The following is a 27,666-nucleotide window of genomic DNA, read 5'->3' on the forward strand; positions in this document are numbered from 1 at the left end:
TGAAGATTGTCTTATGTTGTCCAAATACTGTGTCCTGAGGTTTATTTTTGAAGTAAATCTTACAGCATGCATTGTGCACTGACTTGACCAGTTCATTAGAAGGCCTTTGGAATGGTGTAAGTTTGGCTTATGGCCAGCTTATTAAATAAATGGATAAAAGTCTGGGTTGTAAACTGAACTGAGCCACTACCTTGGAATTAGCACGTACTGTTTTCCAGGTGCAGAGATCAGAGATCCGTTGTGGGGTGAGGGAAGTGGATCCTTTATGCAAGTTCAGTGCTCAGCCCTGCCCTAGATGAGCTTTTGGCTGGAGGCAGCATCAGGTTGGTGTCTTAAAGATGGCAGAGCTCATTCCTGCAAGTTTGTCATTCTTGTTCCCAGGCACAGAGCTTAGTTCAGAGTTCAGATACAGGCATGTGGGAAGCAACTTGCCTGAAGCTGCTTCCATTCTCCACTCTGCACAGTTTGTATTAAACAGATTTGAACTTTGATTAGAAAAACAGTGAAAATCTGGAGCACAGTTAAGATGAGTGAAGTAACAGTTCAGGCACGTTTTTGCTGGCAATCAGTGACCATTTCAAAGGGATATTTTGGTTCCATTTTATAAAATCTGTTCGGTTTTGGCAAGGAACAACCCACAGTGTTGCAATAAACCAATCTGTTGTTGCTTTGATCTCCAGTGGTACGGGGGGGGCATGTCCACATGTGTTCCCTTTGCTAAAGCCAATGTAGGGGCACACAGGTAAGAGGGACCTGGGAAAGTGGAAGGTCAGGTCCTGCTCCTGGTTCTGCTGCTGTTTTGCCAAGGCTGTGGGCATGGATTTTGATTTACTTGAGATGGTGACTCTGTGACAATAAGGGCTGCCTGTGGGGTGGTCAGACACAGGACCTGGGGTTTTATTCTCAGGTTGTGCTGCTCCAATGCAAGGAACAAGCACTGTTTGACAAAGGCTTCTCGTTGCTGTCCTTTGGCATGGGGGAAGATCACCTTTGTCTTTGTCAAGCATTTACACACGCGTGCACACCTGTATGTGTGTGCATGCTGTCACCTAGCCACCTTCCTCACCTTGCCTTACCTTGTCTTCTCTGTACACTATCACAGCAACACGCCAGTCTTGGCTGGAATGTGAAGGCTAGCAGAGGAAAAACCCTTTGGAGTTTACTGAGATGCCTTCAAAGTGTGTGACACTTCCTTGAGCTGCAGTCCTGCCTCTCTTATCCAGAACTGAGCAAAGCTGAGAAGCTTGAAAGTACCAGATTAAGACAGTAGCCCAGAAGGAAAACAGTGCATTACTCAATGTTCTAAAGCTCCCTTGCTGACTGTGCTAACCCCAGCTCTAGCCAGTGTGACTGCTTGCTACAACATTGCTTCCTGTGGAATAGCAGTGGTTGGAGTCCTTGTGTTTTTTATTATATAAAATATAATAAAATATATATTTTATTATATACTTCTAAAAAGTTGAGTTTGAGACTTCTCTTCCACTTCTAATGTGCCTTTTCTGTCACTGTTTGGATTGCAGCCGGTGCATACCATGCCACGAGTGTCCCTCAGAATCCATTAGCCTGTTCTTTATCCTGATCTTCTAAAGTACTGAGGCTGATAATAAGCATCTAGCCAGCTCCCCTTCTGATGTATTCCTTACAAGCTGTCTTCATCTGCTAGTTGAATGAATACCTACAGTAATTCTAGGCTAACCAGTCAGCTCTGCTTAGCATTCATTTCCCACAGCAGAGAGCACGTCTGTTCTCACAGGAGATGGGTCTGGTCCCTGCACTTGATGTTAGAAGAGCAGGCTGCTGACAGCTCTGCTTCACACCACTGCCATATGGCATCTTGCCCTTGGCAGGTCCGTGCTGGCAGCCAGAACAGTTCCTCGAAGCGTTGAAGCAAACAGAGGGCAGGGAGGAAGCATTCTCAGCTGAGGGAGCAGCAGGGGCTCAACCTTTCCCTTCAGCCTGCCTGCTGGCGCTCCTTGCAGGTGCAGGGTGCTCCAGTCATTTGATGCACTATGACTTGGCTGAAGCATGAGAACCTTCAAAATCTGCAGTTTGTCCTGTGGCTGATCCTTTGGAGAATAAAGGAAGCAGGGCTGATGTTTGGGATCTCACGAGTTTCTGCTGTCTCGTGCTCTGCTGGTGGCTATCCAATGTTAAATTCTACTAGCAGTGTGAACCCTCATGTTTTTCAAAGTACATACCTCTATAGAGGGGTTTGGCAAATGCATTTTTTTAAAGCATTTTATCCTGCAATATTTCCTCTGTTTGTGCTGTTTTGCCATTACAATGAGGAGATCAAATGGGCTACAGCTCCTGCGTGCCTCTGGAATGCATTTCTTCATGGCACAGTGAGCAGGGATTTTGGCAACTCATCTCTGGTCCAAAATACATAGCTCTCCCTTGAGAAAGGCAAATTGAAAGAAGTCTGGTTCAACGTAAAAGTGTTCTGCGTCTGTCCATGCCATTTCTACTTTGCATGTGTTTTAGATAATCGTTTAACTCTTTAAAACTGACTACAGGGATAGAACTGATTTCTCCTGCATTCATCTTCCTATTTGCAAACGTTTTGGTTGCTCTATAGATAGCAATCTGTGAAAACAACTGCCATGTGTGTTTCTCGTGTCAAGAAGCCAGATTCTGTTTCCATGCTATGCTTTATTCAATCCAGAGAAATGCATGACTTGAGCAATACAGCACTGTTGGAGCCAAGTGAGGAACGTGGCCGAGGAATCATGGCAAGAGCCTTTAATGTTCTGCATTGCAATGGCTGTACAAAGTTTTTGCAGGGATAGCAGCAAAAGCTAAAGCAACTTAGTGCTCATTTTCTTCATTGTAATCAAGATCAAGATGTTTGGTTGTTGGTTTTTGTTTTGTTTTTTTTTAATAAAGTGCTTCAAAAGGAGTTTTATGTAGCCCACCCCAAGGTTTAAGCATAGGTAGACTTGAGATTTGCACAGAGCGAGGTGCTGTCTGGCTTTGAGGCTTGCTGCAGAGGTAACAAAAGGATTTCTATGACTTTCTTTACAGCAGTGCCCGAGGGCATGCTCACTGGTATGTAAACTGGTATGGAGTTTTGCTCTTTACCACATTGCAAACACAGTGGAATAGCTGAGATTTGAAAGAACAATGTGATAGCCCAAAAAGAAGCCCTTTAGACTGTCACAGGTAAGTCATCCTCCATTGCAGAGAGCGGGGAGTTGTGGTCTTTCCCCATCTCTAGGGTAAGAAGTGTACCAGGGGCAGTTAGGTGGCCAAGAACGAACTTCACAGATGTGGATGGCCTCATCCATTTTGGCACCTCAAATACTAAGACCATACTTGATTTCAGCTATTTTGATTTTAGGTCTTGAAAGTGTCTGGCTGGAGCAAGGACCCTTTCTTTTGCCTCTCTTCGTACCCAAAGCAGCACGTACTGTCCTTTTCCCCCCAGCTTTCCTCTCTCCTCCACTTGTTCCCACAAAGCTGGCTGCTGCATCCTGCAGCATGGCATGCATATTGAGCAGGGCTCTCACCCTAGGGGGCAGGGGTGCAGCTGGAAGCCTTTAGTTAACAAGCTGCTCTACAAGTATTCTCTCAAAGTATACGTTACATTTCATTGAGATGTTTGCTCCATCTTGTTTCAAGGCAATGTTACTCCAGATCAGAATATTGGTCTTCTTCCTAGATTCCATGGCAGCAAAGAGAAGTGCTTCAACTGCATGCCTGGTTTGTAAATCTTTTTATTAAAAGAGTTGTTTTTTTTCTTTTCCACAGTAGTAAAGCTTTGGCACTTACAGTATAAAAATAATCACTGATCATAATTACACCAAATTCCTCTTTGTCAACTGCCTACTAAGTGTCTTCAATCCATTTTATTCCCATATAAAAACACTTGAAGGGCAGGGGAACAAAACTGATAAATAACAGTATGAGATACAAAGATACAGCTAGAAAAATACTAGGATCATGGAGAAAGATCAGGACTGTGCATATTTTAAATATCACAGTGATTTGCTGTTCCTATCTTACTGCTGGCTGCACGCTTATGTGAAAGCAGAAGTGTTTGGTGGACTTTCCTATCTCTAAAGGTTGGGAATGTTGGACTCAAATGTTGTTTGCATAGTATGGGAATCTTTCACTTTTAACTCTTTCTCCCCCTTGACGTTCTGATCCCCCACCAGTTTGTGATTTAATATCTTCCCCCACCACCCTCCCTTTTTTTTTTTTTAACCCTCTTTAAATTTGTAAATACTGACTGGCATTCAACACTTTGAGCAAGAACAAGACCATTGCTACCAATCGTGAGAAAAGTCTGAAACACTCCAAGAGTGGCGCTTGGAGAAGCTGTGAGTTGAGCTTAAGCTGGGAAAATGGCTCCGGAGCAAAGGGCCATTCTCAAAGATGCAGTTTTGCTAGCATCACTCCAGTTTGGATGGTAATCGTGGCAGATAGGTATTTATGCTTTGGTTTGTCTGTTGCCATTGCCGCAAGAAGTCTTGCTGGATGTTACTTTCCCCGTGGATGTTGTGTGTCTGCCTGTACATCTAGGGGCATGAAACACTCAATGGGGCAGTTGACGTTCTGTCGGGAGGGAAGGAAAGCAGTTAGCCTTGTCCCATCAGGGCAGACACTGTTGTGGTTTGGGCTGGGAGGTGTTCCCAGCTCAAAGCTGGCTTGCAGCATTAGGTGACAACTAGGAACACTACGTGCACTACGCCTTAGCCGGAGCATGCAGGCACCTCCCAGTGCCACTGAGCGAGTCCCACCAGTGTGAAAGTGTGAGCTGAAGCGTGCGTCCTGCACTGCACAGAGTGGTGCTTTACTGATCAAGGCTGTGCCACGGCTCTTGATCAGGCACAAAGCTGTGTGCTACTCTCACCCCTCACACCCTGCCCAGAGCCCCTCTGCCAGCGTCCCAGCCCAGACCTGCAGGAAGGGAGGTGATAAGGAAGGTGTACTCACAGTGTTCGTGGCCTGGTGGTATCTCTGTGTGAACTGGGGGTAGGTGTGGCCAGCTGAGCCTTCGGGGGCCACCTCCACGCTGGGCCTGCGGCAGTTGTCACAACGCCAGCCCTATGGGGAGAGCATGTGTGGTGAGGTGACACCGATACAGATGGAGCTGCCAGCATTCATACGGCACCAGCGAGTCCAAGTCCCTTAACCACCCTTATTGACAACTTTTTTTCTTACACAGGCCTGTTTTGCCCTGGGCATTAAGCCAGCACCAGACTCCAAACCCAACACTCCTAAGACTGCACCACAGCGCAGCCTCTCCTTTCCTCATTCCCAGGGTGCCAAGGCCCTCCTGCCTACCTGCTGTCCTCCGTAACAAGTGCAGGAGCAGATAGCCCCAAAGTACTCCTTCTGCCACTGCTCTCCAACTTGGTACATTTTCCCATCGTCGTAGCACGTGGTCTCATCTGTGGAGAAACAGGCAGAGCTCAGCTGCATGGCAATCAGAGCAGGAGCCTCCAGCCAGTGCATTCCCCTTGTTTGTTTGACCAGGGGCTCACAGGATGGCACAGGGAAAATCCATCACTTCTATAGCTCTCCAGACACTGTCAACTAGACCATGAGAGTATTTGCCTGACCAAAGCAATTAAGTTAATGCATGCTGCCTTGTCTAAAGGATCTTCAAGGTGCCAAGCCCTGCAGAAACATCCTGCGAGTAACCTACACCACTTAGTGTGGTGACAGACCTCTTGCATGGCGGCAGGGCTGAGGGCAGTTCAGGTTACTGCACGCACAGCATCTAACAAAACAGAATTATTTTTTCAAGCATGGGACTGTGAGGCCTATGCTTTCAGATCCTGTGAGATTAGATTCAGTCAATCACCATGCAGGTGGAATACCTCCAAAACCCAAATCAGACATACTTATACTCTGCAGCCACCGTGGCAGTGCCAAAAGTGAGTGGAAGAGCTCTGAGATGGATGATAAAACTTCTCAAATCAAGAAGTGACTTACGGGGTTCACACTTGAATTCTCCTTTTCCATTCCCAAGGCAGGTGCAGCTCATCATCTGGCCATTCTCCCCCTGTCGGTCCCACTTCTCCCCAATCTTGTAGTTCACACCATTATCATGGCACCACTCTGAAAAAGGCAAGAGGGAACAACAGAGGCAGGTATTATCCCACAGGTGCAGTGACAGAGTGGGAGGAGAACAGCTTGATGTCAGCTCAGGAGGGGCAGGAGAACATCTCTTCAGCTCATTTAAGTCTCAAGGGGGAGATGTTCTACTGTAGGTAGGATGTGATGAAGATTGGTGGTGAAGGTAGTAGGAAAGGAGAAGAAATGAAAGGGGATTTAACAGATACAGGGTAGAGAGGGAGATAAAAATGTTTTAAATGCACTTTGGGTTGCTTTTTTTGAGCAAATACCCAGTAGAACTATGACAGAGACAGCAGAAATTCAATCACGTGTATCAGGTGATTAAATATAAATATTACTCCTATAAAACAAACATCACTCCTACAGTCGCTCTTCTGCATCTATGAACATCACAGAAATGCCCTATTTGCCCAGCTTACTCTGCAGTGTGAGAGCACAGTTTAAATGAATTTGATATGCACAGTGTTGAAGCACTCCATCAGGCTTTTGTTCTGTTTGCATCATGTTTGGATCAGGTGGGTGCTGTCAAACATGCCATTAGTGCTCTAGTTGTCATGGGATGGGGGTGAAAAGCAAGCTACTCACTAGAGGAATCGCATCTGAAGTGACCACTGCCAAAGCCTAAGCACTGGCACCAGAGTTTAAAGCCTGTTTCAGATAATCGCTCCCACTCCTCGCCAATGGAATAGAAGGAGCCAGTGTAAGTATCATAGCAGGTGTCGTCAGTCGGCTGGTTTAGTCCTTCAGACACTGGAACGAAAAGAGAAGAAACAGGCATCACACACAGCAATTGGAGCCACTGAAAGGCAGAATGATTTTCACTGAATGAATACGTGTTTTTCTTTTTTCCTTTGAATATCCTGCTAGTAATGGAACTACCCCATGGGCATGCACTTGATGGCTCTGTCAGCAGTTCAGACTCCCTGCGATTTATTTTCCATTTGCATGTGTCAGAGCTGTGGAATGATAAAAAAAAAGCTGATGCAAAGGCTATTTTCATTTTGATTTGCCAAGTTTCAAGCACATATGAGATTTGTGTCGGCTGGTGAAGAACACAACCTGACTTAGTCTGTTTATAAGAAATGTGCTGTAAGAGGCTGGGGGAAAGAGACAGGAGGTTGGTGGCTGCACGGTTGCTTTCTGGAGGTGTTTCAGGCTGTAGTTCATGGCAGGGTGGGAGGGTGGAAAGATACTTACAGCCACACACCACTGGATAGACAGATTTCCAACCTACATGCGTGCCTTGATCATAAAGTTGTCTTACAACCATTGGTACAGAGACAAGAGTCAAGATCAGATGCAAGATTCAGTCAGTGACAGACTGAAGGCTGTCCTTAATTCTTCATTTCCTTTTTTTGCCCCATCTTACCCTCTTCTTTTTGACCTTAAAGTACCCACAGAATGAGAACAAAGAAGGGAGAGTTGTTGACCAGATCCCTATGTGGCTAAAAGCAAAGCCTGGGTCCTGCAGGGTGTGTGTGGGCTCCAGGCTTCCCAGCTGTGGCAAGGGCTGCCTCTGCCCACACGTACTTGTGGTTGATCACAAGGCTTCTAAGTGCTGCCTGTCTGTGCTTAATCAGCATCTCTGCAGGCAGTCCGCCCCACTGCCAAACCTTCAGGACCGTCTGCTGGTGCTGCTGGATAACCAGCACAGAAGCAGTGGCTCTTCTGCATCTATGCACGTCACAGAAATGCCGTTTGCTAGGGTTGACAGTTCTGTTACCTACTAGAAGATAACAGGGCAGTTATCTTCCAGCATCTTCCCTTAAGCATGCCTTGTCCTTGTGATAGCAAGTCTTCCCTGATGAGCAGGAATCTGCAACATCAGCATGATCCCTGGCTTCCTGTGACAGCAGCAAACACCAGATCTCTTGCCTTCTCTCCACCACAGGCCTTCGAGGAGGGTCTAGAGCCTCAAAGCACATTCTTCATGATAAGACAACAGATCAGAACAGCTCTGAGTCACACAATCAGTGTGAGCTTGTTATCCAAAACGATGAGACTCGCAAATCACTTGTCCCACTATCCTGCTACAAACTCTCCATGTCTGCACAAGCTTCCCTTTAGAACTATTCTCAGGGAAACCAATGTGGCGCCCAAGCTGGAGTAAAGAAAGCAAGGCAAGTACAGCAAAGTTTCACCTAAACTCCGTAAGACTTTCGCTTACCAGTATTGCCAACTGTGACCACCTCTTCCAGCACCTTCTGTCTCCGGTGATCCTTCAGGGCTTCCACTATGATGTTGTAGGTGGCCCCTCTGGTGAGGCCAGTGAGCGTAGCGCTGGAGGAAGTGCCAGGAACCCTGAACTGCAAGAACAGGCAATGCCACGTCACTCGAAGAACAGATCATTCTTTAGGTGTCAACCCATTCACAGGGAAGACACTGTGCCTAGATTGACTTCTGTGCTCTGTGCTGGGATGCAGCCAGCTCGTTCCCCTTAGATATTCAAACACCAAGTTAAACTTAACTGCTATGGACTGTGGATACAATGGATATATTGTAATTGCCAATTCAGGGGGAGACAAACCAACAAAGAACTGAGATGGGCTAAGGAAATCTTTGTCATGGAGTAGCAGCACTAATGTCTTTGTAACTCTGGAGCAAACTCCCAGTTGTCTCGCTGCCTACTCCCTTCCCTGGCAAAAAGTTGGTGCTAACTAAGCCTTTCAAAAGCTTTCTGTTTTGGCACTTTTCTCCTGTAGCTTGTAATTCACTTTTCTCTGCGAATTACAAGAGAGGCGTTTATCCTTCCTGCTCTCTGCTACACATTAGTAAGACTGAGCCAACTCAGACTGCCACCTCCTTACTACAGCAAAAAGCTAGAGACCCAGGGGAAGACAGTTCAGTTACCTGCAAAGTATCTTCGTCCTGGCTGACTGGTTGGCATGAGATGATGTACTCAGTGCTCTCCAGCAAAGGCCTCCAGGAGATGGTTGTCTGGGAAAGAGCTTCTTGGCCAGTGGTGTCGTTGCGCCTGGGCCCACGGGAGTGGGGGTAAGAAGGTTCAACTATGATTGGCACTTGGTACCCTGGGATTTCGATTGCTTCATCTACATTTGGAGGCTGCCGTCTCGACCCAGGCCTAAGGGGAGTTGCCGTGGTGGGTACAGGCCGTCTGTAGCCATGCTCCTCAAAGAAGACTTGCTGACCTTGGTGTCCTATTGTCTGAGGGTGCCCTGATGAGCCTGGAAGTTGGATACCGTTTCCATTGTCATACCTATTGTTTGTGAGGTAAGGGGTCCCCTCATCAACAGAAGGTACATCAAGGATGTCAGGCTGGTTGGGGTGAGGTCCAGTAATCAGCGTGGGCAGATCATCTAGCCAAAAAAAGGTTAGAAGCCATAAAGCAAAGCGTGGCAAATTAGCAAATTCAAACAAATTCAACAGCTAGAGTTGATGCTGTACACTGATCCAGGCAAAGATTAGCAATTGTCCCAAGATGCAACATTTTTTATGATCTCATTCTGACTATTATGAATGTACTGATTTATCTCTCTATATTTATGTGTTATATAAATATATTTATTTCATACATAAGGATAAGAAGTGTGTTGGTATGAATTTTTCATTCAGCTGAGCAACAGTTTTGAACACCGCATCCCACGGAAGCTATCAATGATTAAATTGAGAAGATGTAATTAAAAGAGAGATTCTGTTGTTATCATGTTAAGATAACCATTCAAATGCAGTGAGAAACTAGGCCTGAGATCACATTTGGATGTCCAGCTAGTATTTTGCTTTGCTGCAGGTCTCCATCTGACACGATGGAGGAGTTGGAGTAAGAGAAATGCGACAGGCAACCAGTTAACTGATTCTGCCTTTGATGGCAGGATAAACTAGAAGGAAATATGAGCATTAACCTTAATTGTCAATCAGGTACCCAGGCAAGAATCCAACATCAAGCATGTGGTCCCATTCTTAGCATTCAAACAGAGTTTAATGTCTTTCAGGTAACTTAGGAATCCTACCTCTCGCACCCTAGGAAGAAAATCCTCCTTATAAAGCCTCTTTGACTCAAAAAGAATGGCTGAAAGGTGTGAGCAGAATATTTTACAAACTATCATTATTTCAGTCTTAAGAGGGTATTCCCCAAGAGTCTGATGTCCTGTTAGCACTCAACAATCCACAGCTTTGTTTTACCTGTCCTTTTCCTGCCAACCAGTGGTTCGCTCTTTTGATTGTTCTTCACAGCAATGATGTAGATGGTGTATTCAGTTCCTGGTTCTAAGCCTAGGGAAAAGACAAAAACAATCTTATGTTTGAGGGCCTAATGATAAAATGTGATAGTGGTCAGTTAAGAAAAAGAGCAGTCATATGGTCTGATTTTTGGGTAGTCCTGCATGGAGTCATGAGCTGGACTTGATCCTTACACTCCATCCTTGGTCTCTTCCAACTTGGGATATTTACTACGATTTTTTGCTCTTTTTCTGTAGTTTCTAATGCAAGGTAATGTTTTGTAAGAGTACACCTGTCCTACAAATATAATACCATTCTCTAATCAGATCTGAACAATCCACTGACATTTCTTTTCCGTGGTGCCACAGCTGTTATCCACGCAAGCAAAAAAACCCCAAGGCTCCAGCACCTCATCAGTCATGCATTCTGAACACTCAAGTTTTGTGTCTGCAGTCCCAGCTGACATGGTCACATTTCAATTTATTCTGAGGAACAGGAGCCTGGACTCTTTGTACTGCCCCCAAAAACCATGCAGGAACAAAGATAAGATCTTTCTGCTGTGGGCAGGGAGTAATTCCTTGGTTTCTTTCATGCAGTAATGCTGTCCTTCACTGTGGTCACCCAGTTGCATGAGCTGGTCTATTTGCACCTGCAGAGGATGGAGCCAAACAGCTCCCAGCTATCTGCCTGTACCTACATGGGGAAGAAATTCAAGTTCTGCTCAATCTGCTCCCCTCAGCACTTAATCCAAAACATACCTACCTCTCGTTGCACCTTAGATCCCACCCAGTCACAAAAGGAAGGCAAATCTTAAGCATTTAAAATGAGGAGCTCCCAAAGAAAGCCGAGACACAAACCAGTAATAGTAGCCTCAGTGGTGCCAGGCCGAGGGCGAGGCTGAAGCTCCTTGGCAGGTGAGCCAGGTTTCTCATATCTGATGATGTAGCCCGTGATCTTGGCTCGTGGAGGTTGCCAGGTAGCCAGGAGGGAGTTGCTCGTGGTTGTGAGGAAGCGCAGGTTGGAAGGAGCATCGATGGCTAGGTGGAAACAAAGGAAAAGACTCAGATGCAGTAAAAGGCAAACATCTTTATGCAAGTTGTATATTCTGAGGTCTTTTACATGCTCAGGAGTGAAACATCGCTATGAGTCACAGCGTTACATGAGGTCAAATATACACAACTTCTGCCTGACTTGAGGCAATTGCTATGTGTTAGCATGTGCAGAGAATCAGACAGCATCATCACCTGTGGAGGCATCAATCACTACTGGAGAGCTGCGGGCATTCTCATTCAGGGTGTAAAGGTAGATCTTGTAGTCATTGCCAGGTTGCAAGCCTAGAATGGAGTTGAAAAAAAGGGTCAGCCTTTCTTGCAGAAACAGGAAGTACACTGCAATGCACCAAGGGCTGCTCTGGTTAGTCCTGAAGGTTCTCCACACTGGTAAAGGTGGGGGTTCTCCAAACTGGAACAGGTTGCCCAAGGAGATTGTGGATGCCCCATCCCTGGATACATTCAAGGCCAGGCTGCATGTGGCTCTGGGCAGCCTGGTCTGGTGGTTGGACCCTGCACATAGCAGGGGGTTGGAACGAGATGCGCACTGTGGTCCTTTTCAATCCATGCCATTCTAGGATTTCATGATTTTATTGTTGTAACATTCATCTGAGGAAGCCATCTAAAACAGGCACAAGAGTTCCTTTCAACAACTTCTTGGAGACCTGACACCGTGACCCAAATATTTTTTCTCTCATCTTTTTTTTTTTTTTCCCCCTTTATTATTCTTATCAAGGCAGTTCTACTACAGAATAAGAACAAAATGTCAGCATGCTCACTGACAACCCTGGAAGTCCCTGTCTGCTGAAGCATCTCACTTACCAGTGATAGTGTAAGCTCTAACATCGGGGCTGATGGTCCTCTGGATGGGGTTCTGGCCACTTGCTGCTGGGATGGCATCAATTTGGAAACCAGTGATTGTCTCAGTCTTAGTTCTCCAGGTAATGGTGATGGTTGTCTCTGTGGCATCTGTCACACGGGCTCTGCGAGGGGGACTGACATCTGTACCAGAAGGAAAGGGTCACCATCAGCACCATGGGGATTGTGAATTTACCAACAAAGTATTTGTGAAAGCTTTTGCTGGAGCTTAGCATAGAGCTCTGCTTCTGACAGTCAAAAATCTCTGCCTCTTTGCCCATCACAAAATGAAATGATCACTTGGGGAGGATCACCACTTACTTTCAAGAGTGGTCACCACTCCCTGGGCAGGTCGGCTTGTCAGAGAGTCCTTCAGGGCATACACACTCACTTCATACTTGGTTGCCACCTGGAAGAGACACAATTACACCACGTTATGGCAAGGACATTGGGAAACGTCTTTGTTCTGTGGAGTCACATTTCTTGGTGACCAATTAAAGTATGAAGCCTTAAAATAAATCAGTGAGGGTTGGTGGGATGATTCTAATGATTTCCACCTGTAATAAGAGATGTGGATCCTGCTAACATTGCTACTGAGAGTACGAGCAGTGTGCACATGCAGCCAGGAGCTGAGAAAGTCCTAGAAGAAGTTTGTCATCCCCCACTTTGGGATCTCTGGGCTTCAAAACTCCCTCTTCAGGAAAAGAGAATTCATATCCTCATTTTCCTGGGGTTAATGGATGCCATTTGCTATGATAACTCTCTTGCTGTAAAGAAAGTAGAACGGTGGAAGTTATAGCTTTAAGCATGGTCTTTAGTCCTCAGCTGCACCTGATAGGAGACCACTTAGATTAGGATGTATTTCAAGGCTCACTTTTCAAAATGATTCATAAAACTCCCTGAAAACAGACGAGTAGCTTTTAAAAATGGCAGGAACCACAGAAGCAGTGATTTTCAAGCTCTTTCCAGTACACAAACTACTGAAATATTTCCCGTGGAGAAGATGGCTATATAGCAAATTTAAGCATACCCATAAAAGACTCTCATTTCTTACTTACATTTTGCAGATGTCTTAGAAATAGACAGAACTGCTAGAGTTCTCATATCACAGCTTGAAAAATCACTGCACTAGGTCACTTTTATTTGACTGCTTTTGTGAAAGATGAGTAAAGGCATCTTATTGGGTCACTGTTTGATTGCGAACCTGATTATTTGCATTTGATTAAAGCATCCACCCTCTGTGCAAAATGAGGCAGGAGAAAGAATGCAGATCCAGCGGGCCAATTCCTTGCATTTTAAGAACTATGCTAACGACTAGTTATAGCTGATGGCTGGTCAGACTTCAAACAGAGTCAGACCCTTAGGAGCTTTAATGAGGAACCCAGGAATTTTAAGTCGCTTCGGCTTCTAACGTTTCCTTCCTACAACACAGTCTGCATCACGCAAAGAAAAGAGTTACCATTAATCCTGACACGACAGCAGATGTGCTGTCTGGAGAAAGGTTGATCTCTTTCATCGGACCGGTCTTCTCTTTGGGGTTCACTCTGACCCTGTAGCCAGTGAGACGAACGTTGGGCGCGTTCCAGTTGACGGTAAGACTGGTAGGAGTTACCTGAGTGAACTTGAGGTTGGTTGGAGGTGGAATTGCTGCAGAAATCAGGATTGGCACATGGTTAGCTTGAAGAAGGTGGGAGCCTCAGACAAAACAGTATTCTCTCCTGACCACAAGGCTGTTTTAGGCCTGAAATACACCAGTGGGAAAGCAGCGTGCCTTTTGCAAGCACAGGCACAGAGCACTGTGGAAGGGGTTAGGTGTGTCGGTTTCTTTTCTGGAAAAATAAGGAGATCTCATTGCTTCAACCCTGAAGTTAGGTGAGCAACAGCATGGGCTGTGATATAAGGTGAACACTTTTGGAGGTGCTTACATCTGTAGTAGGCCCATTTGTTTTCATTCTTCTGCCCGTCTCTGCTTTTCATCACACAGCTAATGGTTTAGTCCTGCTTCACTTGCCCATCTTTGTCCATTTCTACAATGTGACTGATGATTTTCACAAGTAGGTAGGAAGCAGGCTCAGGGGTTGCAAAGAGGACAAAATATACTGCCAAATGCAGAGGGGAAGCATTTCACAGCCACTTACACAAGTGTAAATTACTACACAGAGAGCAAGGCAATGGAAAAGCAGAGCTGTGGTGGCCATAAGGCTCATCACGTCAGAGGCAGTTTGTGAGCTAATGTATCTGTTACCTTTAAAAACAAATGCTCGCATAATACAAGCAGCATCCAATGAAACATTTTCTTGCCTTACTGTTTGTAATCCTCAGGCTGTAAACAGGTAAAAATAGACCTTACAATAGTGCCTGCTATTAGCATGTTGCTGTGAAGTTTTTCCTAGTTTTATGGACTGGAAATAAAAGATGATTCTCCCTTGCTGCTTTGCTGAAACAGACCTCAATCTCAAGGCCATAAGAGCCAATGGAAAGTCTTTAATGACTTTATATATGCTTCTGAACAGCCCACAAAACTTAAACCACAGAGTGGGCTTTAAAAATGACCCTATTTGCATTTTTGGCAGGTAGTCAGCCAGCTGTTTCAATCCTTACAGCACTTTCCATCAGTTTAGTACAGCAATTTGTACACTAGGTAACACTGTCTTCATTACACCTCTGAAATTATTTGTGCCAACTTTTCACCCACAAATGAATGGGACACCTTTATTACAAAGGTGCTACCATGTCAGGCAGTGCTGCCAGCTTTAAAATGAATTCCTTATCACTGGATGTCACTTTATCTCAAGAAATAGTTTCCTTTTCCTTTTTAGAATGTATTCTACATAGAGATAAACCAGACTGGCATATAAGGGAATGCAAGCCCTTTTCTTGCAGAGGTGATGTGGCTGCATGGCGTGGGCATCCATGTGTGCCGTGGGCTTTAGGGCAGTGCCAATGAATGACCCGGAGGCTCTGTGAGACCTTGGAGTGGAGGAGCCTCTCTGCCTTCCCTAGGGCACACACAGGCTGACCGTGCAGGCAGCCAGCTCTCCAGCACCAACCAAGCCGCCTCTCTGGGGCAATCACATCCCGTCGGCTGCTTCCCCAGTGCAGAGCACCAGCTGCTTTACCCAGCAGGACAGAAGCTGCTGCTGCCGTGGCCCGCTGGGCAGTGTAGTTAAAGGTGTACCTGTGGACTGGGTCCCAGTGAGGGGCAGGCTCTCCATGTCATCGTATATGGCAACGATATTGATAGTGTACTCAGAACCTGGCCTGAGGCCATGCAGCTCAGCAGTGTCTTCTTCGCCACCTGGGGCCGGCAATAGCTCATGGATTCCATCCTCAGGGCTTGAGTAGGTCACCCTGTACCTGGTGACTTGCCCCTGCGGGCTTTCCCAAGCAATTTTGATGGAATCAACATCCACCTCAGTGAATGTTAGTCCTTTAGGGCGGTCAATGTCTGTTAGGCAAATTAATGGTAAGAGGTTAAGTGATAAAAAGCAGGTCGTGGGTGAGGAAAATAAAAAGCATCTCTATTACATGCAAAGCAGTTTCTGGTTTTGCACAGGGCAGAGGGCACTTGATTCTCCTCTGTGCTGCACCTTGCATATGTGCTTACAGCTGTGCAGAGCAAGGCTGACAGTTTGCTAGTGCCAGACAGCAGGATGGCAGTCTCAGCCTTGTTGAACCCACAAGAACTTGCATCTCCACCTTCAAAGCAGGCAGGAGACATTCTGTACCTGGATCTACTCCCTTTTAGACAACTCCAGCAAAATTCAGCTAGCTGAAAGTGATCAAGAGAAAAAAAAATGTATGGCCATTAGACCTGTTTCTACCAGAGCCAGCAAGCAATACCTCGTGCTCGAGGCAGGCAGACAATCAACCCAGCTTGGAAAGCTGGGATTCATGCTGCATTTGCCTTTCACTATTTTAAGCTGCTGTGCAAAGCACCAGACCGAGGAGAATCAGTCCCACTCTTTTCTTTCATAAATTAATATCTAATTAACACAATCAAGAAAGCGAATTACCCAGTAAATTATATTTTAAAATCAATTAAGAACAAAAAAGCAAACTTCTCAGCTTTGCATTGTGTGCACAGGGAATGTCCACAGGTGCAACTGCGTGATATTCACGCTTCCCAGCAAGACCAGTTCATTGGATTTTCCTACTAAAAAAAATCACAGCTCAGTGCTAGACTGCAAAGTAAGAGAGCCATGCTCCACAGAAGTCTACTGCGGAGTCATAACCATTCGTTACACATAACGGGAGGATCTGGAAATTTTTTTTTTTATATACATCAGACCTAAATTACGCTTTCCTACAAGATTCCAGTTTTTTCATTTACTATGTCACGTTAGTTCTAAATTTTCTGTATTGTCTAGTTGGCAAAGATGATGTGTTTTCCAGGAACTTTTGAGCTTGAAATTGATGTGAGCTCTTTTCCCACCTCTGACAAGTTTCAGAGAATGTCTGCTGTCTTTAGGACAGCTCTGCAACTATTTGGGGTTGAGCTGTGGTTTTGAACACAAGCCTGAGCACAGGAATAGCGGACGTGGAAATCCCTACCCCAGAGGCATAGGGATTGGAGACAAATGCTTCCAAACCCAGCCCAGTCCCTTAACAGCAATCACTTTTGCCACCTAGCTCAATGCAAGAAATCTTTGCACATTTTTCCCACTGATTGGCTGAAGGCAAACAAAGCCCAAAAAGACTGCAGCTTTAGAGAAAGAAACTCAGAAGCACAGCATTTTGTGGGGATGGGGAGGACGACTGCATTTCTGCCAGCATCTGCTATTAGATGCGTGGTACTTAACACAGGACAGGCCACCTTGCATCCTCCTGGGAACTGGGGACCTGTCACTTGGTTTCATTGGGGACATGACACCGCTCAGTGAATTCAGACATCAAAAAGTCACATTTGTTGTGTTACCCCCAAGTGAAATACATACTGGTGACAGCTGTCTCGACCAAGGGGAGGCTCTCTCCGTTCTGATTCTGAGCGTAGACACTGACCATATACTCAACTGTGGGCTGCAGGCCTTCAATAGTGACTTGTGTTTGATCTGGCAGGAAAGAACAGTGTTAGAACTTTTGCACCCACACAAAGCTCCAGAGCATTTCCCTCTAAGCGCTTGCGAATGAAGAGTCTGTATTGGCCATTTCATGATTGAACGTCACTAAAATGAGGTAAGTTTGATACATCAGGTTTAACTTCCCGCAGTACGGATCTCCAGCAGTTCAGGACAAGGCACCCGCAATTTGCTCCTGCGCAAAGGCCTCATAGCTAAAAGATAACTCTGTAGAAAAATCAAGAGCAGAGCTGTTTTCACTGTTTTCTGAGGTAGGACTGACCAAACGCATCACGAGCATCCGTGAGAGCTAATCTCTGCCAATCCCATCAAACCCACTGCCTGTTTTCCTGAGAGCAACCTGAGAGCTGCCTAGATCTCTTTACATGAGGTCAAGCCTGAAGCATGGACTCAGTCACACACTGTAAGTAAGGGCCCCATAATATGACCCTGAGCACAACTTTGGATGATGTTTTGCTGGATGCTAGAAAATTCAGTAGCACTCCCTTGAAATTTAGGTGCTTCTCAGGGATACAGAGGTTGCCAAGAACAAACCTTTGCAGCAGAGCAGCATCACAGAAGAGTAAAGTTTTCAGGGCAAAAATGTATCCTAGCTTCCCCTTTATGAGACTCAATTGAAGCCAGCAGGAAAGCAACAAAGGTTCAAGCAGGCTAAGTCTGGTTTAGAGTTTGTCCAGTGCCTGATAGTAGTCCCCAAGTCTTGTGTTCCTTATAGATGTGTTGAAAGAGATTTTGTGTACTCTTACCTGGAGGAACATTCTTGGTTTTTGTGGGTCCATGGCCTTTCTTGGGGACAGCTGTCACCCGATACCCTGTGACTGGTGATGATGAAGGGAGCCATCTGATGCTGATGCTGTTGTCCTGGACATCAGTAACTTGCATCTGGGATGGTGTGTCTATCTCTGGGCAAGAAAAACAGGTTTTGAATAAAAGAAACCCTCCATCGATGGTTAGTTCCTAGCTGAATTGTGTTCTGCTTTTCCTTTTCTAGGCTGTGTTTCTTAAAGCAGAAAACACAAACAGCTACTTATTTATCCCTCATGCCAGCACAGAGCAAAAAGGTTTTATCCATGCTGTGTGGGTGGTGAGTGAACTCATATGAAGGTTACTTGAGCTTTTCTGTCGTTTCAAAGCTTACTAGATGCCTTTATCTAGCAGCAGCAGTAGGCTAGGTCCACATCAAGAGTGAGGAGAGAGTTCTGGAGTAAGAAATCCAGGGCTTACTGGGATCACAGGGCACCAGAAGCACCAGAGCTGAGCCAACAGGCACTCTTGATATGAGAGCCCAACTCCACAGCGAGCAGTTACATACTGCTTGCATTCCCATCTGGACTCGATTTGGTCTCCCTCCTCCAAAAGTTCAAGTCCACGGTGCCCTTCTGCATCATGTCATTATCATGCTGGGCCACCACAACATGCAGCTCTGCTGAAAATGACGAGCTTAGAACACAGCCCGTGACTTTGAAAAGAAATCGGGGTTTATTAATGCAATTTTATGGGGGTTAGCTGTATTAAAGTTGTAGGGTTTTTTGGTGTGTGCTTTTTTGTTGTATAAAGAGATCTCACCTGTTTTGTAGGTGACAGTAACTGGCTTGCTGCTGGCAGGACTGTCTCCACGACCAGTTACAGCATACACAGTGATGGTGTAGTCCACGCCAGGTTTGAGGCCAGTGATGGTAGCACGAGACATGGTGCCAGGCACTGTAAACTCCTGCACAGGGCTACTTCCACCTGAAGAAGATGGGGTGGAAAGAGAAGTGCAATCTTTGGATCTCTTCAAATATACAAAAATACAGGACTATTGTATATGCATCCAGGGGAAGAGAGGATATTGCTGATTTTGGGGTCAATTTTTTTTTTTCAGTCCAACTCAAGGAAAAAACATGAAATATGCATAGAGCACCATCTAAGATTTTTTTTTAAAGAGGAAGATAAAGGTCATTTACTACCCTGTAAAAATAAACCTTATATTTGACAATATTCTCTAGACATGATGAAAGGATCTCAGAGATAAGAATGGAATTTTTTGTCTGCTGTAGTCGAACTTGCCTTTGCCATTTGTTGTAGCTTTCCAATGGCCTCAAACTACAGCTGCTGGTCTGCAACTGCCACGGCCACCTGCCCTCACCTGTTTCACCATAAGTGATCCGGTAGTATCTGACTGTCACTGCAGGAGCATCCCAGGAGATCTCGAGGCTGGTTGGGCTGGTGGGGTTGACTTCCAGGTCCCTTGGAACATCCGACACTAGAAAAACAGAGGTGAGAGTTTAGATACAGATAATGCTCTACCTCACTACTACAGAGCCTTTACTAATGATCACAGTTTCACCAGGTGGCAGAGAAGATCTGGTTTATAATCCATTAGAGGACACCAGAATCCTCGTGATAACTTTTAGTCAGCTGACCCATCCTTCAAGGCTTACCGGTTGTTTGCTGGCCAACCAAGGGCACGCTCTCCTCCCTGCCGTTGATGGCAATGATGCTGACCACATACTCTGTCCCTGGGAGCAAGTTGGTGAGGGTGATGGAGTTCCGTGATGGAGGTACACGGTCTTCCTTGGGTCTGCCAACGCCGTGTTCTGGGTGATGCCGAATCTTATAGCCCGTAATGGTGGCACGAGGAGCGATCCAGTGGACGGTGAAGGAGTTAGCGGTTATATCTGAGAAGTCAAGGCCAGTGGGGGAATCGAGCCCTAGGTGTTTCAAAGAGATGTGTCGAGAGATGTCTTAGTATTTGCTCTTACACAGGCAACACACATGACCAGTAAGTTCTGTTACGCTTAGAAAACAAGAGAGACTCAGTGACTGATGCAATAAGCTCTGCCTAAGCTCACTGTCATCCACACATGATTGGTACGTTCACACCAGGGCCTATAAAGCTTTATTTATGACCAGCAGATCTGGCTCTCAGACACTGGATGTTAGATTTCCTAATTTTTCCCAGGATATAGATCTGCATTGCTCTTTAATATATAGCTGATGATTTGTTAATAAGATGAGCATAGACAAGAGCAGCAAGATAAAGTGAATGGACACTTGATGGACAACACTAATTACACGTTTATCTCAGGTTTTGTTAGTACCTGTTTTCTGGATTCCAGACAACGGTGCACTCTCATGTTGCTCAGAAACACTGTAGACTCTCACCAGATACTCAGTACCAGGAAGCAGATCTGTGGAAGTTAAGTAAAGGGATTTAGACAAACTTCTTTACTAATAGTAGAAGTCACTTAACAAACTGGTGCAATTTTAAACAGTGTTTCTTAAGGGAGGTATTCAAGTTTTACCTGGTGGAAGATCTGAGCCTCCAGGATATACTTAAATCAGCTTTTTTTGTGGCATTACAGTTACTAGAAATGTTGTCATCTTTTTGTGGGGACTGACTTGAAGCAATGGGTTTTCATTGGGGTCCTTTCTAGCTATTTAGTCACATACCACAGCAAAGTTCTATCTGATACAAATCGAGATAGGGCCAAGGATTTCTAACACAGCTATATTAACTCACATGAGGTTCCTGCCTAGTCCCGTATTCTGAAAGTAGGTATTATCTTTCACTCAACAAACCTGCTTGTAGGATGGGGAAAAACTTCAAATAAAACCCAGCTTCTGCACCAGCAACAAAAAACAAATACACCAAAACCAATGTCCACTTTTGAAAACTGGCCAGGATTTTTTGCCACGTTCTGTAAAGTCCCAAACAGTATTTATTTTCTGACACACAGAGCCCAAGGAGCAATGACCTTTTGCACATTCTGATTGTCCCCTTGGGCCTCCTGCACTACAAGCCCTTGACATCTTTGGCAAACTATAGAGAGCAATAGGTATTTACTCTTAATACCTAACCAGGCTGTAAATCAAAGCAATTGCCCCATAGTCTGATTCATGACTGTCCTTGGACTGATGGGAAAATGCTCCTGTGGTTTGGTTTTAACCTGGTTAAAGCTAGCGGCCAAAATTCACTTGCTGCAAGTTTGCATGAGGCTGCTCTGACATCTGTTTAAATGAGCTGAGAGACCAGCCAGTTCTACTCGGAGCAGTTCCTTCTGCCTTCCCTTATGCCATTTCTACATATGTTAGGGGTCTCCTATATTTGTCTTCTGAATGTAGCCTTCTTACTTGTCAAGACCACCATGTTGTCTGAGGGTGAAATTGTCAGTTCTGCAATGTCCTCCTCCTTCTTCACAGGTGAGTAACGCACCAAGAAACTGCTCAGCACGATGGAAGTTGGTGGAGTCCATGTCACCCTCATGGTATCAGGCCCCACATTAGTGAAGCGGAGATCAGTGGGAGGAGGCACAGCTACACAGGAAAGAACAAATAAATCTTAATCTTCTACATATGTAAAAGCTGATCAAGACAAGGAAACCAGAGAAAGTATCTCATGCATAACAAACTACGGTGTCAGACCCATGCAAACGGACTTCTAGACTACAGTTGGTTCCACTACAGTTAAGAGAAAAATATGCCTGTACTGCTGTCAGGCTCCTTTAGCCTCCTGGCATTTCCCAGTACTTTCAATATACCTCATGGGACTAATTTGAAAACAAGATAGCAAGTTTCAGTAACGTGCTTCTTGCAGCTGGATTTCATATTACAGATGTAGAGCCAAGAAAGGTTTAAAGTTGCCATACAGCAGCTTACAGATGGAAAAGTCATCTCATCTAGAATTCATACATGCACACATAGGAGAGAAGAGGGTATACCACTAATTTCTTACAACTCTACTTCTAGTTGTGTTGAAGGATTTACAGCCTCAGGATTTTCCAACACAATAGGATTTCATGCAAGAACCAGTTTCCAGCTCGCCTTCTGCCCATGCACTACAGAGACCCTCGACGGTGTGACATGGCTGTCAATGGCATGTACTCAGGGAGTGGTGTTTCACCTGCATCCTTTTAGGGCATTGTGGAAAGAGTGGGGCCGCCACTGAAACAGGCTGCTGAAGCTCCAATAGCTACCAAGGCTAGGGGATAAACTGGAGAGTGCCTGCTGAACTGCTCCACTCTTTGGCACTTTTATTTTGGGGAAGTGCAGCTTAGAAGTCCGGTGAATATATATATTTTTTCTCCCTTGTCTTTAGACATAGATATATCTCTCTCAGTTCCAACCGGATGCCAGAAATCTGAATAGCAGAAGGTGACTGAGCCTGGCAAGTCTGCAGCCGTTCAAATCAGAAAGCTGATCAGTGCATATCCATCCCAGCAGCCGTTTAGAAAAAGCAGAGAGCTGGGTCTGCTTGCCTTTTGCCTTTCCCTCAGCGTGCGGCTCGATTCCTCTTTGGACAAAGCCCCACAGCCCCGACAGCTAGTGACAGCATGAAACACCGTCCGTGTCACAAAACACAGAAATGATCAACATTCACCCGTTTGCTGTGTCAGAGTGGTAGGGGCGCTCTCTCCGCCATTAATGAGTGTGATTACACTGATGTCGTAATCAATGCCCGGCTCCAGGCCTGTCACTGTGTAGTATCCTACTGAGGAGTCCACAAAATCTTCAAAAATGGGGACACTTTCTCCTGCCGCAACTACTGTGATGCGGTACCCAATAATGGTGGAGGCATTTAACGGGGTCCACCTCAGGCCGATGCTCGAGTCAGTTATGTCAACAAAGCTTAGGTCAGTGAGTTGGGGCACCTCTAATGAGTTAAAGAGCAAACAGGAAGGGCAAAGACACACAGAGGCAAAAGAAAGACAAGGGAGAAAAAAGCAGTGTTCATCACAATTAACATCGACAGAAATGTAGAAGCAATTGTGGTGATATGAAAAATTTCTCTTGCGGTTTGGCTAGAGAAGTAGAATTTTGGGGATAGGGTATTTTTTGCTCTTTATATTGTACCCTTCTACGCAGTCCTCAGCTGCCTCTCTGAGCAGCCAGAAGCTGAAACCTGGACCCAGATCCACCAGGGCAATGCATTTCAGACATACTATTTCCAAAAAGGCCTGGAACTGGCGGGGCATTTAACTTGCATCGAGTTTTGAACAATGAAGAGACAAAGAATCATCCTTTGAATTAATTGAAACATGAAACACCCATTTTTTTTTTCCCAGGTAAAAACAAGATAATGAAGTCTATTAAAATATAAACAAAACAAGCTCCTCTGAAATATTAGTGATTGACATAGATTTTTTGCCTCGTTCAAATGTTAAGTCTGACTTTTACCATTGGGATCATAAAAACATCAACCCATCTGAAGAGACTAGATTGGCCTATGCCGTAACAGTGGTTACATTCTATTTTAACATTCTGCTGGGGAAAAAAAACACAACTTAATTTACAGGATAGATGCCAAAAAAGCCAATTTTCTGTGAAATCATAATTAATCTGCACAGACTACATGTACCATATCACCTTTAAAGAATGCTGAAAGCCAGAGACATACATTCTTAGCTCTTTCTTGCACCAAAAGATGGCAAAGGGCTAAAGCCATCACTGCTTTCATTATGCAGTATTGCAGTATTAGTTCACTTCCAGATTGCAAACAGTACTTCAGTGAAGAACAGACACCTTAAAGCAGCGTTATAAGAGCAAGCAAACACAGCAGCTGGCACCACTGCAGGGCTGAACAGGAACAAAAACACACAAACAGAGCCCTCACAAACAAAAATGAAATGAAACCACCTATGGAGATGGGCATTAAACTTCTACTGCCCTATGCCACGATACCAGCTGGGAGTTGTACAGTGTAGAGTTCTCTGGCTCAACTCTGAGTGGCTAAAAATGCTTTCATTACCTTGTGTGATGGTTTTGGAGATGGGGATGCTCTCCTGGTCATCTTTGACTGCGTAAACGCTGACATTGTACTCTACACCAGGGTTTAGGTTCTCAAAGGTGCAGGAGGTCTGATCTGCACCTACTACTTCCTCCAAGGTAGAGCCCTGCTGCCCATCTGTAGGAGCAGTGGTCACTCGGTAGCCACTGATGCCTGAAATACAGATATCCAGCATTATTTCAGGTCCCTCTGAGACCTTCCCAAGCTGAAAATCTCATGACACATCAAGAAGAGATACATCTGAGATTTTTCAAAAGCCTTTCAACCCTTATTTTATGGAAAAAAACTGCACAGCTCCCATCAGCTTCTGTGGGAAAAGAATTCATCTTGAATGCTTTCAAAAATCCCATGCATATTCTCAGTGACATGAGTTCATTCTTCACTGTCACAAGTATTTTTTTTTAGGTCTAGTTTGCTTTCCTGTTTTCACACCAGTCGAGGTATTTGACCAAATCCTTCAAATCCCTAAAACAGCTGAAATATTTGTTTTTATACTCCAAAATACCACTTCATATAGAACACAAGTCATGAATACTCCCATAGCAACCTATACTTAACTGTGAATTATATTTTTGAATATAACCACATTTTTTTCCCCCCCCAAAATATCTTGGTACCAAGCCTCCCATGAGCATCTCCTTAGTGAACTGCAAGGCACCACAGAATAAATGTTACCATCCTGGTACAACAGAGGTTTCAAGATCAGCATGAAGTCATACAATTACCTGGAGTTGTGCTTCTATCCCAGGAGACTATCAGGATTCCAGTATCAGGATTGGGCTCCAGGTGCAGGTTGGTTGGTGGAGACAGTGCTGTAAGCATTCACATAAATAAGTTACTTCTGGCTTTGAGAATCATGCTAGCTCCCTCAGCATCCCTTCTTCCCAGATTCTATTCTCATTCTTCAGAACTAGCTAAGACTTCTGAAGTTGTGACCCTATAAGCTAGGTCTACAGTCCCCTGTGCATCAAAAAACCCACAAGAGACTTCCAGAAGACAGACATTCATCTGAGGAGTGCAGAAGAAGCAAGTGGAAAAAGAAATAGCTGCAGAAAAGCAAACGTGTCTTACGGGTGGTCACTCTCCTGATGATTGGGGTCTCTCTCTCCTGGCCGTCCATCAGGACTGTGAGGCTGTAGGTATACTCCACACCAGGGGTCAGGCCAGATATCACAATGCTGCCAGAATCAGAGATGACCTCACGGGGAGCCTCTCCACCTTGGCTTGGCCGCACACCAAGCTGCAGAGAAGTAGCAAAGTTTTCTTTTCAGTCTTAAGTACTTCTATCCCACAGAATTATCATCATTTTGTCTCGTCACCCAACATGGGTCTATATGCTCCACCCCAACCATTAATCCTGTAACTTGTTTTAGGTATCCAGAGCTCAAGCTGATTTGCTTTGTACCCCAAGCCGTAATCAGTCCTCCCAATCATAACGAAGAAAGAGGAAAAGGAACATGGCACTTTGGTTTCTCCTACCTTGAAACCAATTCTTGGGGCAGGTGTCCAGGTGATGACGATTGAAGTCTCAGTCACTTCTGTGTTAAAAGGAGGAACAGAGCCAACAGGCTGATCTGTGAAGAGAATTAAAAGATGAAATCTAGCTGCTGCAGTGATGAATAGTTAGAAAACCTGACCTATGGCAGTCCAAACAGCTAAATCTATGCAATAAGATGCTGAACTGCATTATTTGGAAAAGCCAGTGGTTTGGGAGGGATCTGTGAGGTGACCTCTCGTAAGTCCTGTCCATCCAACCCCAATGTAGTGAATACTGTTTTTGACATTAGATATCTAAAGTGTTCTTCACAAAGCAGGTTTTTTTCCTTTTGCCATCATACGTCGTTCAATCAGCACAACACTACACCCTTGTCTGTCGTCCAGCTGTCCCAGCAAGGACCTTCTCATCCCACCAACATCTTCAGTCCTTTTCAAGTCAGTGGAGTAATAGGAAGCACAAAGCCAATTAGATGACTCTGTGGTCTCACTGTTATCTGTCAGGAGCATCACACAGAAGCCAAAGTTGCACCCATTTCAGAGTCATCCTAAATAACTCCAATGAATTTAATCTGAACTGACCTCATTAATAACAAAGAGTCTTGGTTTATTCATCTATGGTCTGAAACTGGAATGGTTTCATTTACATCAGCTAGGACTCAAACGCAGTGTTCATTTAAGATAGACAATGAATTGAGAAATATTTATAGATAAAACTGTCTGTCAGCAAAAAACACACTGCCAAGGTCAATAGTGTTGCTGTGGTGATAAGTTTAAACCCTTGTTTTAACTTCACATTGTTATAAAAGAAACCACACTCCCTTTTGAAAAGAGGATGTGGTTCTAGGCTTGGATGACTGAATTTTGTTAGTTTGTATGACTACTTCTTCATTATTTAAAAGTAAATCTACTTGTTCATTCCAGAAGCGCGTGTGGGTTCCTTTAGAACTGCCTCAACATCCAACATTTGCTGAGTATTTCTTCCATGCAAGCAACACAAGTGTAAGAGACTACAATGAAATAACTATGTATCAGTAGTGTGCACTCTTATCTTTGTGTTATGTTAGTTATGTAACTGTTCTTGAGCTGCCTTAGACAGCATTGTTGGTCTTGAGAAATGACTGCCTTCAGTTTCATACAAATCAGAGATTAATTATTCCTTACCCATTTTAAGGGAGCTCTTTGCTTTCCTTGATTAGCCACACCAAAACCAAACAACTGGAAGGAGCACCTAAAATTATGCTCCTTTGGTACCTCAGTTAACTGAATGACAATAGTAAGTTTTCACTTGTGCTGGAATGTGTTTTACTGGAAGCTTTTTGATGCCAATAACTCTCTTACTGCCAAATAGTTCAGTGAGAAGAACAGGGAATACTTCCCAAGCAGTTCTGCTGGAATGCTATTTCAAAAGGGTTCCTCTGTAAACCAATTCACAACAATCACTTCCAGCACAAGGCTTCAGTTTTGAAGAAGGGCCAGGGCATTAGTGAAGAGGAATATGTGCCCGTTATACTTACACGTTGTGAAAACTCCAGTCTCTCTGGCACTCTGCAAGTCTTCTTTAACCGCCACGAGGTACACCGTGTACTCAGTGCCAGGCTGCAGGTTCCTGAGGAGGTACTTAGTGGCAGAAGGGCCCACATTGTATGTCCGTGGCTGACCTCCCCTCGTGGGACCTGCAGTCAGTCGGTATCCTGAGATGATAGCACGGGGCCGCGTCCACAACACCAGCACAGAATGCTCTGTGGTATTGATGAACCTCAGGTTGGTGGGGGCATCGAGCTCTGAGGAGGAAAAAGCACAACATGCATCAGTTTTCCAGCTTAACCCCTATTTCACCCCCAAAGCACATTCATCACCTTGAGTAAAAGCATGGGTGTAAAGTGAAGCTGTTGAGCCTATAATTCTCACTTAGGGCATGTGTTAGCAGCAAGGAAAAGAGAAGGAGGGAGTTGGAAGTAGAGCTGACAACTATACCCATGCCTCAGTGCCATCCAGTACTCTGCACCTATTCTGCTCCTGGCTGCCCTGATTTGGGCTGCTACCATTCATGCCATCCCACGGGGGAGATCAGGCTCACAGCTGAGGCGAGACAGATGAACCCAGCAGCTCTCAGGAATTTCAGTAGTTTCTCACGAATGCTGAGCATTTTTTA

The 27,666-nt window shown here is 44.9% G+C and overlaps 1 protein-coding gene across 4 annotated transcripts in view; it reads right to left on the reverse strand.

The window, feature by feature from the left end:
* Positions 1–2,632: 2,632 nt before the first annotated feature.
* The window catches only part of FN1 (fibronectin 1), a 49,981-nt gene continuing 24,947 nt past the window's right edge, over positions 2,633–27,666 (reverse strand). Inside the window, exons 20-46 of one of the 4 annotated variants that reach the window (XM_085228654.1) lie at positions 27,029–27,295; positions 25,497–25,591; positions 25,089–25,257; positions 24,743–24,829; positions 23,979–24,170; positions 22,611–22,883; positions 21,365–21,547; positions 20,332–20,421; positions 19,672–19,941; positions 19,377–19,493; positions 18,815–18,979; positions 17,995–18,150; positions 17,108–17,221; positions 15,349–15,618; positions 13,630–13,817; positions 12,492–12,579; positions 12,135–12,314; positions 11,508–11,597; positions 11,121–11,300; positions 10,228–10,317; positions 8,938–9,404; positions 8,255–8,393; positions 6,673–6,837; positions 5,944–6,069; positions 5,290–5,396; positions 4,939–5,049; positions 2,633–3,657 (exon numbers count right to left, since the gene is read on the reverse strand). In XM_085228654.1, coding sequence (XP_085084780.1) covers positions 3,628–3,657; positions 4,939–5,049; positions 5,290–5,396; positions 5,944–6,069; positions 6,673–6,837; positions 8,255–8,393; positions 8,938–9,404; positions 10,228–10,317; positions 11,121–11,300; positions 11,508–11,597; positions 12,135–12,314; positions 12,492–12,579; positions 13,630–13,817; positions 15,349–15,618; positions 17,108–17,221; positions 17,995–18,150; positions 18,815–18,979; positions 19,377–19,493; positions 19,672–19,941; positions 20,332–20,421; positions 21,365–21,547; positions 22,611–22,883; positions 23,979–24,170; positions 24,743–24,829; positions 25,089–25,257; positions 25,497–25,591; positions 27,029–27,295 — 4,409 coding nt within the window. In that variant the 3' untranslated portion in view covers positions 2,633–3,627. Of the gene's footprint in view, positions 3,658–3,700; positions 4,558–4,938; positions 5,050–5,289; positions 5,397–5,943; positions 6,070–6,672; positions 6,838–8,254; positions 8,394–8,937; positions 9,405–10,227; positions 10,318–11,120; positions 11,301–11,507; positions 11,598–12,134; positions 12,315–12,491; positions 12,580–13,629; positions 13,818–15,348; positions 15,619–17,107; positions 17,222–17,994; positions 18,151–18,814; positions 18,980–19,376; positions 19,494–19,671; positions 19,942–20,331; positions 20,422–21,364; positions 21,548–22,610; positions 22,884–23,978; positions 24,171–24,742; positions 24,830–25,088; positions 25,258–25,496; positions 25,592–27,028; positions 27,296–27,666 lie in introns of those variants that run through there. The other 3 variants (XM_085228653.1, XM_085228657.1, XM_085228655.1) reach the window with 3 other exon arrangements.

The sequence above is a fragment of the Meleagris gallopavo genome, chromosome 7 (genome assembly GCF_905368555.1).
Source record: "Meleagris gallopavo chromosome 7, MGAL_WU_HG_1.1, whole genome shotgun sequence".
NCBI classification, from domain to species: domain Eukaryota; kingdom Metazoa; phylum Chordata; class Aves; order Galliformes; family Phasianidae; genus Meleagris; species Meleagris gallopavo.